We start from the raw sequence: 14,254 nt of genomic DNA, 5'->3' as shown, positions 1-14,254 counted from the left end.
TTACCACAAGAGCAGCTTTAGGGATTTGTAATGGATTCCCGCTCAGATGGCGTCTCAGGAGTGTGCAACACTGCCTCAGTTCGGTTGAAAGGTGCTAAATCTTTCAAAAAAAAAATTGTGAATGACTTTTACTTATCTTACAAATAAAAGTAAATGTTTGTTACATATGGATGGGTTTTCTGTGACTGTATTAGATACTTTTTAGTTGCTCTGATAAAACACCACAACACAAAGCATCGTTCAGAAGAAAGTTTCTGGTTTATGATCCTAACTGGCTCTGCATCTGAGGGGAAGGTGCAATAGCAGATGGCAGGAGCAGGAAGCTCACAGGCCACATTTATATCCACACAGAGAGACAGAGAGGAAGTGATGGCAAGATATAAACCATCACAGCTGGCCCAGGTGACACACTTGTCTCAGCGAGGCTCCACCTCCTAAAAATTCCATAAGTTCCCCACACAGCATCACCAGTCAGGGAACCATGTTTAAGTATGGGAGCCTTTGAGGGACATTTCCCATTCAAACTACCATAGTCACTAAAGATGAAATCCTGTTCTTATATAGAAAACAGTCACCATATTTCAAGACAAACAAATGGGATAAAATTTAACTTTTTACCTGACTTCTAAGTTATTAACTATAATATTTCAACTTTTTCCATGAATATTCTGACTTCTGTTTCTGCCAATGTTTTATGATATATGCATTCATAGATTTTTAATAACAAGTTAGAGGGCCTAATTGAATTCATCTAAGAAAGAACCCAACTTTCTTTTAATCACAAATTTATTCTTTTTCAGAGGATGTCAAACAAATTTTTGGACAGACTACAATTCATCAACATATTCCATTTAACTGGGATTCAGAATTTGTGCAACTACATTTTGGAAAAGAAAGAAAAAGACACCTTACATATGCGGAGTTCACTCAGTTTTTGTTGGTAGGTCTAAGTCTTTTTCTTTCTTTTTCCTTTTTCTTACTTAACTGATGTTTTCACCCTGAATTATTTTTCTGAATTATTAATAGTTTGTTATATTTTTTGTATCAAAGGTCTTATTTGCATTTGTGTTCTTATAATTTTTAAAAAATTATTTTACTTTATGTGTATGGGTGATTTGCCTACATGTCTGTGCAACCATATGCAGTCTTTAAGAAGGGTGTTAGATCCCCTGGGACTGGGATGATTGTGAGCTATCTGCCATATTGGTGGTGGGAGTCGAACCTGGGTCCTTTGGCTCAGCATCCAGTGTTCTTAACCATGGAGCCATGTCTCCTGCTCCTGGAGTCTTACTTTTAAAAAGTGAAAAAGAGAAAAGGCAAAAGAAATTAAGAATAAGCTCACATTTGCCCTGAATCCTAATTCACCACAGATTTGTAAGGCTAGAAATTTGGAAGTATTTCTTTTTCAGCTTGTTGAAACTGTAGAATTACGTGGGTTCTTTAAAGGTTGTTTAGAAGCTCTTCCTGTTTCAGAGTGTGAAAGCGATCCTCTCATGGTTACTTGGTCAAAGAAGGCAAAATCGCAGGGCTGGAGAGATGGCTCAGTGGCTAAGAGCATTGCTTCTTCTCTCTCGGCTTTCTGAGAAAGCAAAAGCAGAATTGCAACAGGGATCTGTGCCTGGCTGTCCCACGATGCACAAATATTGTGTTTTTCCTTGAGAAAATGCAGCTGTCTGTCTCTAACTGTGAAATTGTTTCCTCTGAGGTCTTTTATAGATTAAGCCACTGAGTTTCCAATTGCTGCATATTGAAATCATCCAGGCTGCTTTGGTAACTTTTTCTCTGGTTGGTCTTTAGAGATTGCCACTGTGTGTGTGTGTGTGTGTGTGTGTGTGTGTGTGCGCGCGCCACACTTTGTGTGCTTGTGTGGCCTGCTGTGAGGGCATTGGCTTTCCAGCACATCCCCTAAGCTAGTTCCGTCCCACACCTCTTCTTTCCCTCTATTGTGATTGGATCATGGACCAATGATGAGATCAGCCCAACAGTACTTTGAAATATGATTATACTGTTCTTATTTGATGATAATGCTATAATGAATCTCATCTCTTGTAGAATAACAAAGAATGAATTAAAAAATAAAATTATGATTATGTCTGGGTTTTCCTCTTCAAGTGTCATTTAAAAATGTTTTAATTTACGCTATTATGTTTAGTCACTGGGGATCAATATCTATTGGTAGACAAATCTCTATAAAGAGTTCATTCCTTTTGGGTTTTTATGAACTCATTTATGTTCTTCAGGAACCTTATTTCTTTTACAAAATCTATTACTTAAAAACCAATGTTGGTTGTTGCTCTCTTGGGATCGATCATCTTGGAGCCGGGAGGAAAGCTGCCTAGGGAATCGCCCTCAGTTCCAGCAGTGTTGTTAGCATCCCCACTCCTCTGGCTTTTTTAAAGCTTTCCCCAGGTCTTTCCAGATGCAGGGGTTGGAGACAGAACTGGGATGGAGAGGTGGGGATGGGAACAGCCGAATCCCGTCCAGTGTTATTGCTCTAAAGGCACTTCTCAGCATCCTTACTCAGGCACTGTCTAGGGTAGACAGCCAGTTAGCGTTGAAAGGTGTTTCTCTTCTAGAGGCTTTTCAGTGTGTGTGTGTGTGTGTGTGTGTGTGTGTGTCTGGCTACCAAGCCAGGAATTCACCTAACTTCACCTCCCCAGCTGCTCACCGGACAACACACACAGACACTATTAAGGCAGAATAGGAGCTCTTTATTTCTGGCCACTGGCTACACAGGGAATCTTAACCAAATCATGCAGCTCAGATCCTCACAATTCTTTGTCTTTTATGCAAAAAAAAAAATCCATATCCTGTTTACATACTTCAGTTGGCAAGAAGCAGAACTACAAGAAGCCAAAAGACAAGGTTAGTATTTAGGGACTTTCCTGGATCCTGGAACTATCTACCAGGTCTGTGATGGATCAATCTTTGTTCCTGCTTTGGCAGATGGCAGGGCCTACATGCTGGGTTTTAAGGTTAAAATGGTGTCTTTGACATGGCGTCAGTTGTGCTAAGGTCTGAGGTCAAGGGTGTTCCACGGTGCTGTACTTTATTAATTTTCTTATTGTGGTTTTCTAGAGATTGAATGAACTCAGAGCCATTGGATTGAGCCATCTCCCTGACTCTCTTTTAAATTTTTAACAATGCTGCTAAAATACACAGACTTTGTCAGGCCGTCAAGTTTGCTGTCACTTTCCAGACAAAGCTTCAAAGACACTTTGAACAGGCCGGGCGGGTCAAACCGCTGTAATCTCAGCACCCCAGAGGCTGAGACAGGAAAATGGTTTGCTTCAGGTTCAAGACCAGGCTGGGATAGGAATGACACCACCACCCCAAACCCCCAACAAACACACATATTCATACCAAGAAATGTAAAATGTAAAGACAAGATACCTTACCTCTGGCTTTATTCTTTCTTTGCTAAACATGTTACTGTCTGTGAATCTCCATTTCCACTTCTATATGCACAGAACCCTAGTTCAGTAGTGCAGGTAGGGAATGGAATATGAGGTAGATTCTTACCACTGTTTACACAGAATTTGGGCACATGGTGGGAGGCGGTATTTATTTGATGAGACATAATTACAATAACACTGTTGAGTAAGATGCCTCTACCTAACTTTGTGACACACCGAGAATTAAGTTCTAGTTTTAATGGGAAGCCAGCAGTAGTAAGGATAATTGAGTTGACCACCTTTAAGTTAGTGTCAACCAGACAGCATTCAGGCAACTGTAACGACCCGCAGCAGCCTCCTGGCCCTACTCAAGGGGTGGAGAGCCCGAGTGCAAGATTCCATGATTCCGGAGTAGCTTGTTCTCTGTCCAGCTGCAGCTTGTGGGCGTTTGCTTAAACTTGACTAGAACCCATGGTGGTTCATGGGACAGGCCCACAGTGTCACTTGTGCATGGAATGATTTTTGCCTTTGTAGCAAGAAGAAATGCCTTAAACTTTTACTGATTTAAGGTGACTAAAGCACCCAGTGATATTAACAGGGACTTTGCTTTAGACCCAGCTCCAGACTCAGAAGAATGAGTAGGTGACTGGAGACAGGCTTTCCACCAGGGCTGGGTCTGAGGGCTGCTTCAGTCACTTCTCTTCATTTCACGTGTTCCATTGGCTCCCTCTAAGCTGTTGGCTCCAGGTGGCTTGAACTTCGAGCCCCTACTTTGGACCATTTGTTTTCTTCCATGGAATCGGTACTGGATTCAAATAGCTTCTGAAATACATAAGAGAATGTGCTACCTGGTTTCATGCAAGCTATAGTCAACTAAGAGGAGGGAACCGACCACAATTGAGAGGATGCCTTCAGAAGATCAGGCCACAAGGCATTTTCTTAATTAATGGTTGATGTGGGAGAGCCCAGTCCAATTTGAGTAGGACACCCCTGAACTGGTGGTCCTGGGTTCTATAAAAAAGCAAGTTGAACAAGCCACGAGGAGAAAGCCAGTAAGCAGCACTCCTCCATGGCCTCTGCATCAGCTCCTGCCTCTAGTTTCCTGCCCTGTTTGAGTTCTTGTCCTGACTTCCTTCAGTGATGAAACCTTTTCTTTCCCAACTTGCTTCTTGGCCATGGTATTTTATCACAGCAATGGAGCCCCTAATCTTGCTATCCTGTGTTTGAGGTTTCTGCTTTATCAGGTGCACCCATTTTCCTGCTCTAAGGAGAGCTCGGAAAGGTAGGCACTGCTTCCTGGCTGTGGTCACTGTTGTACAAGCACAAGGATGCTTGGCTATTTGAGATGTGAGAGCAATCACCATGTACTCGATAGCCGGTCTCTGAGGAGGCAGGAAGAGGCTCAGGGATGGAGTGAAATACTGATGTTCCCAGGAAAGACCTCAGCTGGCTCAAGGCAGCAGAGATGAAAGCCACGCTTGTGGAAGATTGCTCAGTTATTCCTTTCTCTGTAGGCTCCAGTCTTTCCCCCTTTATTTAATAAAATCTGTGCTTTATTGAAGCAAATACACCCGGTTTCAGTAAGTGAGTCACTGAGGCCATTGGTGTCTGTCAGAGCTTATATGGTAAGCTTGTATGTTCTTGTCTGTCCTTTGTGTATGGATTTCACAAATACAGGACTGAACAGCAGGGACAGAAAACCTACTTTTTGGATTCTTGTTCCTTAATTCTGGGAAAGGACCTCAGAAGACAATAGGGGACATATAACTCCCATCCTTTATACTAGGACAGGGATAGCTGATTTTGTTTTTATGTGTAATTCTTTCATCTACACTTCATGAATAATGGTATGCATGTGTATCTGTTATAAAGTGAACTTTTTTTTAAGTATGTATTTTTCAGGTTTCTTTCTGTGACAGGGTAGTTCTGATAGGCTTAGAGTTTGCCACATCTACCTTGATGGCCTTGAACAAAAGAACCACCTGCATCTGTCTCTCCAGCACTAGAATTAAAGGCAAATAGGTGTGATTCTATAAGACTCTCTGTCTGCCTCTGTTCTCATCTCCTAAAGCACAGCTTTGATTTCATGCTTCACAAACAGATTTTGATATTATCTGAGATTGTTAAGAAAAACTTGGAAGCTGGTTGGTGGTGCATGCCTTTAATCCCAGCATTCAGGAGACAGATGTCTGAGTTTGATGACATCCTGGTGTACAGGGTGAGTTCCAGGACAGCAAAGGCTACACAGAGAAACCCTGTCTTGAAACAAACCACCACTGCCACCAAAAAAAAAGAAAAGAAGAAGGAGGAGGAGGAAGAAGAGGAGGAGGAAGAAGAAGAGGAGGAAAAAGAGGAAGAGGAGGAAGAAAAAGAAGAAGTAGGAGGGAAGGAAGGAAGCAAGGAAGGCAGGAAAGAAAGAAAGATGGACTCTGGAGAACTTGGAAATTGTTGTGCTTTTCATCTGATTTAGTGTGTAGATATTACCTACCTCTCTGTTTTCTATTTGTATTGTGCTGTTATCACTACTTATGGGAGACAGGTCATACAATTCTGTTGAACAGGCAAGGTTGGTCAAGAGGTCTTGGGCAAAAAGAGCTGACAGGCACAGAGATGATTAGCTCATGGACAGATAGGGCGATTCTTGCCATGCATTTAATAGTGTAGTAAAACTGCAAGCAAATATCAAATATTGACTATTTGAAGTTGGGCTAATGAAAGTAATCAAAACCATAAATTCTTGGTAGCCAGAGACCATATCAGTGTTTTGGTTTGCAACATATGAACTTATTCCTATTGATTTAAGTTGCTACTGGCAGAATATGTAATGCGTGTTGATACTGGTTTATAATTGCAGTAACCGTAGTGTTCCGAAGACAAATGAGGAGTAGAAGAAGGTGTCGTTGTTTGCCCAGCTCTACAGAAGATAACTTCTTTGGTGTCCGTGTGGAATCCAGCTCACTTGGATAGTTAGATTCCATTTTTTAGACACTTTTATGTTTGGGACAAAGGAAATCAAGATTCACTGTTGTTGTGTCCACGGTTGGTCAGCCTGCCCCCCTGTTGAACAGCTTGAGCTGGCTTTTACAGTAACACCCTGCTGAGAGCAAACACTTCATCAAGCATCTCCCCGGCTGCTACTCACTGGGAAAGTGAGCAGGGAATCATATGAGCAAGGAAACAGAGATGCACGAGTCTTGTTTTCCATCACGGTGTTGCCTTATGTGCAGAGGATGAGGTGGCACTGTTCTGAGTGTTCTTCTTGATGGTCCAATCCAAGGAACTAGGGGCAGAATTTTACCATGGGTTTTCAAATGGGCCTGTGTGACAGAATTCATGATTATGAGATGTGAAGAATGTGGCAGGATTTTCCCTCTCCAATTACATTATTATATTAGTGAAGCCGGAGGCCTGTGATTGGACAGGGAAAAGCGAGGTGGCGCTAAGAGTGGCAGAGAAACAGAGAGAGAGAGAGAGAGAGAGAGAGAGAGCAAAAAACGCAAGATGGAAAACGGACAGGAAGAAGATCCTGAACCAGCATGGCTTTCAATAACCACAGGTAGATATGATATCATAAAGGATAGAATCATTGGGATAACTCGTCTGATCTAGGTGGGCAGCTCGTATCATTATCAATTGGCCCTGAAATTATTGTGTGGGCATCTTGTGAATTGAGAGTGTATTGATATATAAATCTGACTTGTTAATTATAAGCATCTAGAGTTTTGTTTCTACTGGGCTGCTGGGTGTTGTGGTGGCTGAACACAGGGGGTGGATGGGGGTGGGGGGTAGACTGTTGGTCATTGCATGGGGTTGGGGTGGCGGCGAAGGGAGCTTGGGAGAGTTGGTGGGCAGAGTGTAGCTGGATGGAGCGCTGGAATGTGGCAGTTTGTAATATTTCCTCCAACAGAAGAATGGAAATGCCTTCACTCTCTTTGTACTCATTGCTCCATTCCATTTTCTCCTCCTTTTAAATGTGTGTAGATATGGCAACTGGAGAGATGGATGGCTTAGTGTGTCAGAGTGCTTGCTGTGCACAGATCCCAGCACACGTGTAAAAATCTATGGCTAGCTGTGTATATGGCGGTAATTTCAATGTGGCTCGTGAAGGTTTGCTTGCTGCCCGCCTAGGGACTGAGAGACCTTGTCTCCAAGGAATAAGCCAGGGAATGGTAGAGCAGGTGTCTGACATCTTCCTCTGACCTTTGTGCATGTATGCTCTCACACATGTGCACACACACCATGCATGCATACATGCATGTGCATATGTTCATCCTTATCTTAATTCAGGTTATTTTCAAATTAGCTTAAAATTATGGAAATGTAGGGATACTTGGGTTAAATAGTTTAGAGAGCTGAGCATACATTTCTTATTCATTTTAGTCTTCCTTTTCCCATTCACCTTCATTTTGACTGGAATTTTCTACCACCACAGACTTTAAAGCAAAATTTGACTCTGTTTTTATTAAAATTGTATGTATTTTTCAAGTTTTGAAAACACAAAAGTAAAAATGAACCAGATTTTGGGTTGTTTCATCTATCTTTCCACGGTATTCTTTGCTTTATAGCTCAAGGGAATCTGCTGTTTGTCTTGTAGACTTTTGCTGTTGTTGATGTTGATGTTCTGCTGGATAAATTATTCTCAGGCTTAAAGCACCAATGTACTGGCATGTCTGAATAGAGGTGAAAAGAACTTTTTACATTCAAAATATGCCCACTTGAAAATTGGAGATTATTAAGGAAATGACAGGCCTGGAACTATTAGAAGCATGAATATAGACCCGAAGCAGGGTAATCCCCATATATGTTTATTTCTGTACAGGTAGCAATTTTGAAGAGGTTGTCTTTCCCCCTGCAGCACTCAGAATGGGTGTGTTGAAGTCTTTGGAATCTGCTACAATAAAAGCCTCTTCCATTACTCATCCTACAGCAGAGCGGAGGAAACAGGAAACATTCACTGGGGTTTGAGCCCAAGGGCCTAAGAGATGGCTGCAGATAGCCTGGCTGGGACCTTCTGGCCTTAGGTGACAGATGTCCTGGTCTGGGTCGTGGGTCATCTGTGTTCTGTTCCTCTTTTCCTGTCACAAACTGTCTGACGTTAGCAAATGTTCCTGGCCTGGTACATTAGGAGTACTCCTCTCACGGGCTGGCTGGCACACCTTCTCTCACAGGCGTGCCTTCTTCTCAGCTTGTCTGGTTTCTTTGTTTCTTTGTTGTTTCCCCTCTTCTAAGGCCTCTTGTTTCATTTTCTGTACTCAGTTTAAGTATCAATTTAATCTTTGTAGCCTCCACTACCTGAGTATTACAAGATAATTACGTCTCTTTCTACAATTATACTTTTTGCTTCTAGTTTTCTTTCCTTTTTTTTTCTTTTTTTTTTAAATATACATTCTTTCAAAACAACTAGCCAATTGCTTATTAAGATTGTGACTCTGGGTCAGGTGGTGTTGGCATAAGTCTGCCACCCCAGCACACGGGCAGAGACAGGACGATTCTAAGTTTGAGAGTAGCTAGATGCTACATAGCGACAGACAGACAGACAGACAGACACACACACACACACACACACACACACACACACACACACACTACTTCCTGTTTCTATCTATAGGACAAAAGTCATGGAGTCCACAGCATCAGGTACTGAGAGTTTAAGGAGGCAAAGCCCCAGGGTGAAGCATGCGCCCAGCACAGGGTTTATTTAATTTCTATTTCTCCTGAATTACAGCCTACATGACTTCCCCAGATTTACACAATACTGGTCCTTTCAATGTTCCTTTTATAGGAAGCTTAACTTTTGTTTTTAACATAAACTGTCCACTCTGTGTTTCTCATTCTGGCCACCCATTGCATCTCTTTCACAGATGAAAGTGTTTTTAATCTGTGCTGGAGTCTTCTTTGGAGATATAGCCTGCTTCATTTTTTTAGAATCCAATTATCATGATAGATTCTCCCTATCAACTGTGTGTGTGTGTGTGTGTATGTGTCTGACTGCCTGTGTGTATATGTGTGTGTGTGTGTCTGTGTGTGTGTGTCTGTGTGTGTGTGTCTGTGTGTGTGTGTCTGTGTGCATCTCTGTGTGTTTTGGGGATAAGTAAAAGTCACTTTTCCAACAGGGCTATCTCCCTAAGCTCACTCAAAGCATTTCTGAACTTCTTTTTTCTTGTTAGGGTCCAAGTCAGCTTACGATCCCACTGTGATTCTCCCCAGGACCGCATACCCCTGCAGTGAGGACTTGCAGTTTGGAGCCACACTGTCCTCAGTGTACATCTCAGCTCAGCTGCTGTGTGACTTTGAGTTAGTAACTTTACCACCCTCCCACGCCCACCTCCCACTTCATGTGTCTTTCCATAAAATGAAGATAAGTTATTACAACTTCAATAAAACCTTGTCTCAACCTTAGTCTGGCAATAAATGTTTAGTATTCATCTGCTACTGTGATTCTCTGCCGTGTCCATGTGTCCATGTGTCCATCTTTCTGTGCCTATGGCTGCTTCTCATGACTCAGTGGTTCTGGATTAGAAAGGACTTTACCAGCGTTTAAGCCCTTCACCTCGACAGAAATCAAAGCTACCACTTACCGAGTGTCTGTCACACATGGCCCGGATGGCAGGCGCTGGTGTGTGCATTTTGTGGAGAAAGCCTTGGGGCCTAACACACCAGCGAGCTCACCTGAGCTCTGCCACATAGTAAGTAGTGTCATGGTGCATTACAGTCTGCTGTCATTGGGCTGCCACTCCCCTCCATCAATGGAAAATGAAGTCTGTGACAGCTGTCCCTTTGCCCAGAGTTAAAGTGTTACCAGTGACACTTGGCTTGTGGGAGATGTCTCCTTTCATCACTCATGAGTTTTATAAGTGAGAGGCTAGTGTATTGTGCTGCAACCGACCCCAGTATCTTCTTTCCATTGATTTTATTTTTAAAAGAAAGACAGAGAGGCAGCCTGACTCCTTCCCTGGATTTTTAACCTGCCAGTCTGTTAACCTGTAAATTCTTTATTAAGATGACAGTTCTCCTGTTGTTCTCTTTCCTTAGGACATGAGTATTATTGTCTATGTTCTCCTTCCCACCTTTGTCCCTTCCGGCACACTTACAGGAAGCACCAACCTCTTGGTGGTTCACATAGGTCTCAGATATTCTTTAATAGATTCTATAGAGACACCGTCTCTATATTCTATAGAGATACTGTTGAGGGATTTAAGTCACAGTGTTGTGGGTACGAAGCCCTGTCATTTATTTCAAAGCTAGCACATTCTTGAATTTAACATTTGCAGAGTTGTCTGTACATATGATCCTCCAGGCTTCCCTCCCCCCACTCACCCTCCCCCACTCAACCCCCGTCCAACACACACACACACTCTCTCTCTCTTCAGGGCTCTTAGGGCTGAAAGGAGAGTAGAACCTGAGGCAAGAATTACCTTTTGCCTTAATGGAAACGTAGGAATATTCTCACAAAGCCAGGCAGAGGCAAAATCTAGAGCATGAAGAGTAATATCAAAGCAGGCCTGGGGATGCAGCTCACTTGGGAGACAGAGGACTTACCTAGCAGGCATGAGGCCCAAGGTTCAGTCTTCAGCACCGTGCTCAGCAGGCAGAGGAACTGGAAGGAAAGTTTAAGGTCTTTCTTGGTTATGTAGAAAGTTTGAGCCCAGCCTGGTCTTCATGCGACCCTGTTACAGATAGATAGATAGATAGATAGATAGATAGATAGATAGATAGATAGATAGATAGATAGACAGATGATAGATAGATGGATGGGTGGGTGGGTGGGTGGGTGGGTAGATGGATGGATGGATGGATGGATAGATAGATAGACAGACAGACAGATGATAGATGGATGGATGGGTGGTGGGTGGGTGGGTGGATGGATGGATGGATGGATGGATAGATAGACAGACAGACAGATGATAGATGGATGGATAGGTGGGTGGATACATGGATAGATAGATAGATAGATAGATAGACAGACAGACAGACAGAGTAACATGAAATAAAATTCTTATAGCTTTTTAGATTCCCAAGTGTCAGGTGTAGTTTTAGGCAAGTTCCCTACAGTAGATTTTCCAGAGCTTCACGTGCATCAAGGTCAGGCAGCAAGCAGGCACTTGTCCTCATGGATGTGCAGGCTGTATATACGGGTGTAGCACCCAGGCCAGAGGACTACAACCCCCGCCTTGGATGCAGTAAGGCTATTGCTTATGACTTGTGTGATGTATCCAATGTACTAACCAAGGGAAGAGAATTCTGAGGCTTCAAGCTTGGTCAAGTCTAGCTTACCTATCAGGACCTGTCCTTCAAGTGTTGGGATGCGAGCAAGCCCTTTTTTTTAGTGATGTACCTTACATAGAAGGACCAGCCTAAACCTTCTTCACTGGTATAGCTTCAAGTTCAAGCATAGAATTTTAATGTCTCCAGTTTTTAGGAGCTGTTAAAAAATGAGTTCTCAATTTGATCATCATCAGGATAAAAGGAGCTGTTTTGTTGTTTAGTTTTTTGTTTTGTTTTGGTTTGTTGCCTGTTTGTAGGATGCCTCCTGGCAGCTCTCCAATTGAAACTATATAGTCAGCAAAGGATGGAATATTCCCTTCACGAATATGTTCCCTTCACAAACACACACCCCTCTTTTGTGGTATGACCGTCGTGGGCCCTCTACAACCTTTGGTATCTGTTTTTCTCTTTGCCATTCCAGACAAGCTGGTCTTCATGTTCTGCGTTTCTCCTCTGTGAGGAGAAGGGTTGGCTATGGCATATGAAGCGACTCTGGATCCTTAAGATTGAGTCATAACTAGGAAAATAGAAAATATGCACAGGGTACTGCTGCTGCTGCTCAGAGTAACCTTGGCTTTCTATATTGCTGGCAGTGCATCTGAGGATGGTGTGCCCTCACTTCCTGTCCACTGAACACCTACTATGGTCTTTGCTTTCAGTGGAATACCTACTGTGGTCATTTTTTTTTTCACTACAGGTCTTGAGCAGTTAGTTTTTTTCCTGTTGGATTGGAGGCTCTTGGATAGACCACTCCATTTTTGTTGAGTGGATCCTGATTTGTTCATTCCGTTGTCTTTACAGACTGCCTGTCATTGATAATGTTTGTCACACGACTGTCCACTATGCCCAGAACTACAACAGTGCAGCTAGGGGAAAACATAAGCAGAATGTAGCATTTCAGCCATGGCAGAGGCAGGAAAGCCAACAATGTCGACTCTCTTTCTGATGTAAGATGGAATATTATCTCAAGACACGCTCATCTCTGGAGCCACATGACAGAGCACTGAGTTTCAGTTCACAGGCCAAGATGAGTTTTCCAGTTGCATAAGGGGTCTGCATGGAGGGCATGTTTTCCTGAGTACTTTTCCCCCTGCATGGTAGACATGTTTCCCTGAGTACTTTTCCCTGAGAATCCTGAGCACCTTCCATTGGAAATCGGTCTCTGTGATTCGGGCCACTGGATCTGTCTGCTAGGAAAGAGGAGGCTGGATCCGGGACTTTGACAGGTGACAGGATGCATGCATGGGGGACTGCTGTGGTCAGACACTGACAGTGAGGACCACCAGAGAACCTAAGCCAGGCCTGAGGAAGCCCTGAACCACTGCTGTCAGAAAAGGAAGATTCATTCGAGTGAACGTTTAAAGGTTCAGGGAACACAATTTGGCAACTGGTTCATACATCGAAAAAGAAAGCTCACAAAATTGAAAATGACAGCTTTTCAGGTGGTGTCACTGGGAAACCAACATGCCAATAATTAAGCTTTGAATCCAGCAAACGGATCAGAGTTGAGTCCTCGGTGGGGACATTAACAGTGGGGTTAGTAATGTGTTATTTTATGGCCTTTATAAGACACATACAGGATATAGTCTTAGAAATTATGGTCTAACACATAGGAGTGGAAGATTTGGAGGCAGGCAGTAAGCCTTAACTCCTAAGAAATCTTTCACATTTTGTGGCAGTGCTTTTTCTGAAAAGCAGAGTGAGCATTATCTGAGGACTGGGGCAGGGTGGGGGCACATTTTAAGTAAAGATCAAGTGCAGGGCTCTAGAAGGATCTGGGCCCACGGAGGTTCATCTGGGTGCCCTGCACTTAAAGTGGCCAATGCTGAAGGTAACTAAGGAGAAACTCTCAATATGATAATGACCATTTTCTTACTTATTAATTAATCTTTGAAATACCAGTGTTTGCATTTTTAAAATATAGAAAATGAGTCAGGAAAGTATAAATCATGACTGTATTCATTACCCAGGTCCAGTCATTATTAATATTTTGTCAATCACATTTCATCCTCTCTTTCATGCTGGGCAAGGAAAACAGTCTACGCAGTGACATCGCAGACTCCCGTCACTTCAAATTGCAGTAACCCATAGAACAATTAGTGTCATCTTGTTACCAAAGCCAAGAGATGGCTTCCTTACCAATGAAACCCCACCCCACTTCATCTTAAGTAATTTGAAATCCTTGATAGCCCTTTTATGATACTTTTAAGTTTCACGCAGATCAGCCTTCTGAGGTCCGTTTGGAAGGTAGGCAATGTCTATAGAAGATGATAACTCGACTTTCTACAGAAGTAGTGTGAAGTGAGCCTCAGTGGGAAGCAGTCAGTGTTTGTTTTTTTATGCCTACACTTATGTCCTAGTAATAATAGCAGCAGAGAGCTATGCTTCTTGTTGGAGTTGGGCTATAAGAATTATATATCCATGTGTGCTGCTACGGTGTTTCCTCCCCAGATGCACAAACTCTCGAGCTTCTTATTCTAGAACACAGGGCTCTTTATGTGGCATCATTTTTGACCCTCGTAGCCTTGGGTGGAGAAGTTACCAGCAGCTACTGGGAGGACCAACTGGCACAGGGCAGCCTTTTGTGACAATGA

The 14,254-nt window shown here is 42.8% G+C and overlaps 1 protein-coding gene across 1 annotated transcript in view; it reads left to right on the top strand.

Annotated features, from left to right (window-relative positions):
- The window catches only part of Slc25a13 (solute carrier family 25 member 13), a 180,688-nt gene that overhangs the window by 83,356 nt on the left and 83,078 nt on the right, over positions 1 to 14,254 (top strand). The window contains exon 5 of the mRNA XM_052173222.1: positions 801 to 940. Within this exon, the coding sequence (XP_052029182.1) occupies positions 801 to 940 (140 nt within the window). The remainder of the gene's footprint in view (positions 1 to 800; positions 941 to 14,254) is intronic.

Source organism: Apodemus sylvaticus, chromosome 2, assembly GCF_947179515.1.
Source record: "Apodemus sylvaticus chromosome 2, mApoSyl1.1, whole genome shotgun sequence".
NCBI lineage: Eukaryota > Metazoa > Chordata > Mammalia > Rodentia > Muridae > Apodemus > Apodemus sylvaticus.
Note: the sequence above shows the minus strand (reverse complement) of the source record. Positions and strands in the feature narration are given on the sequence as shown.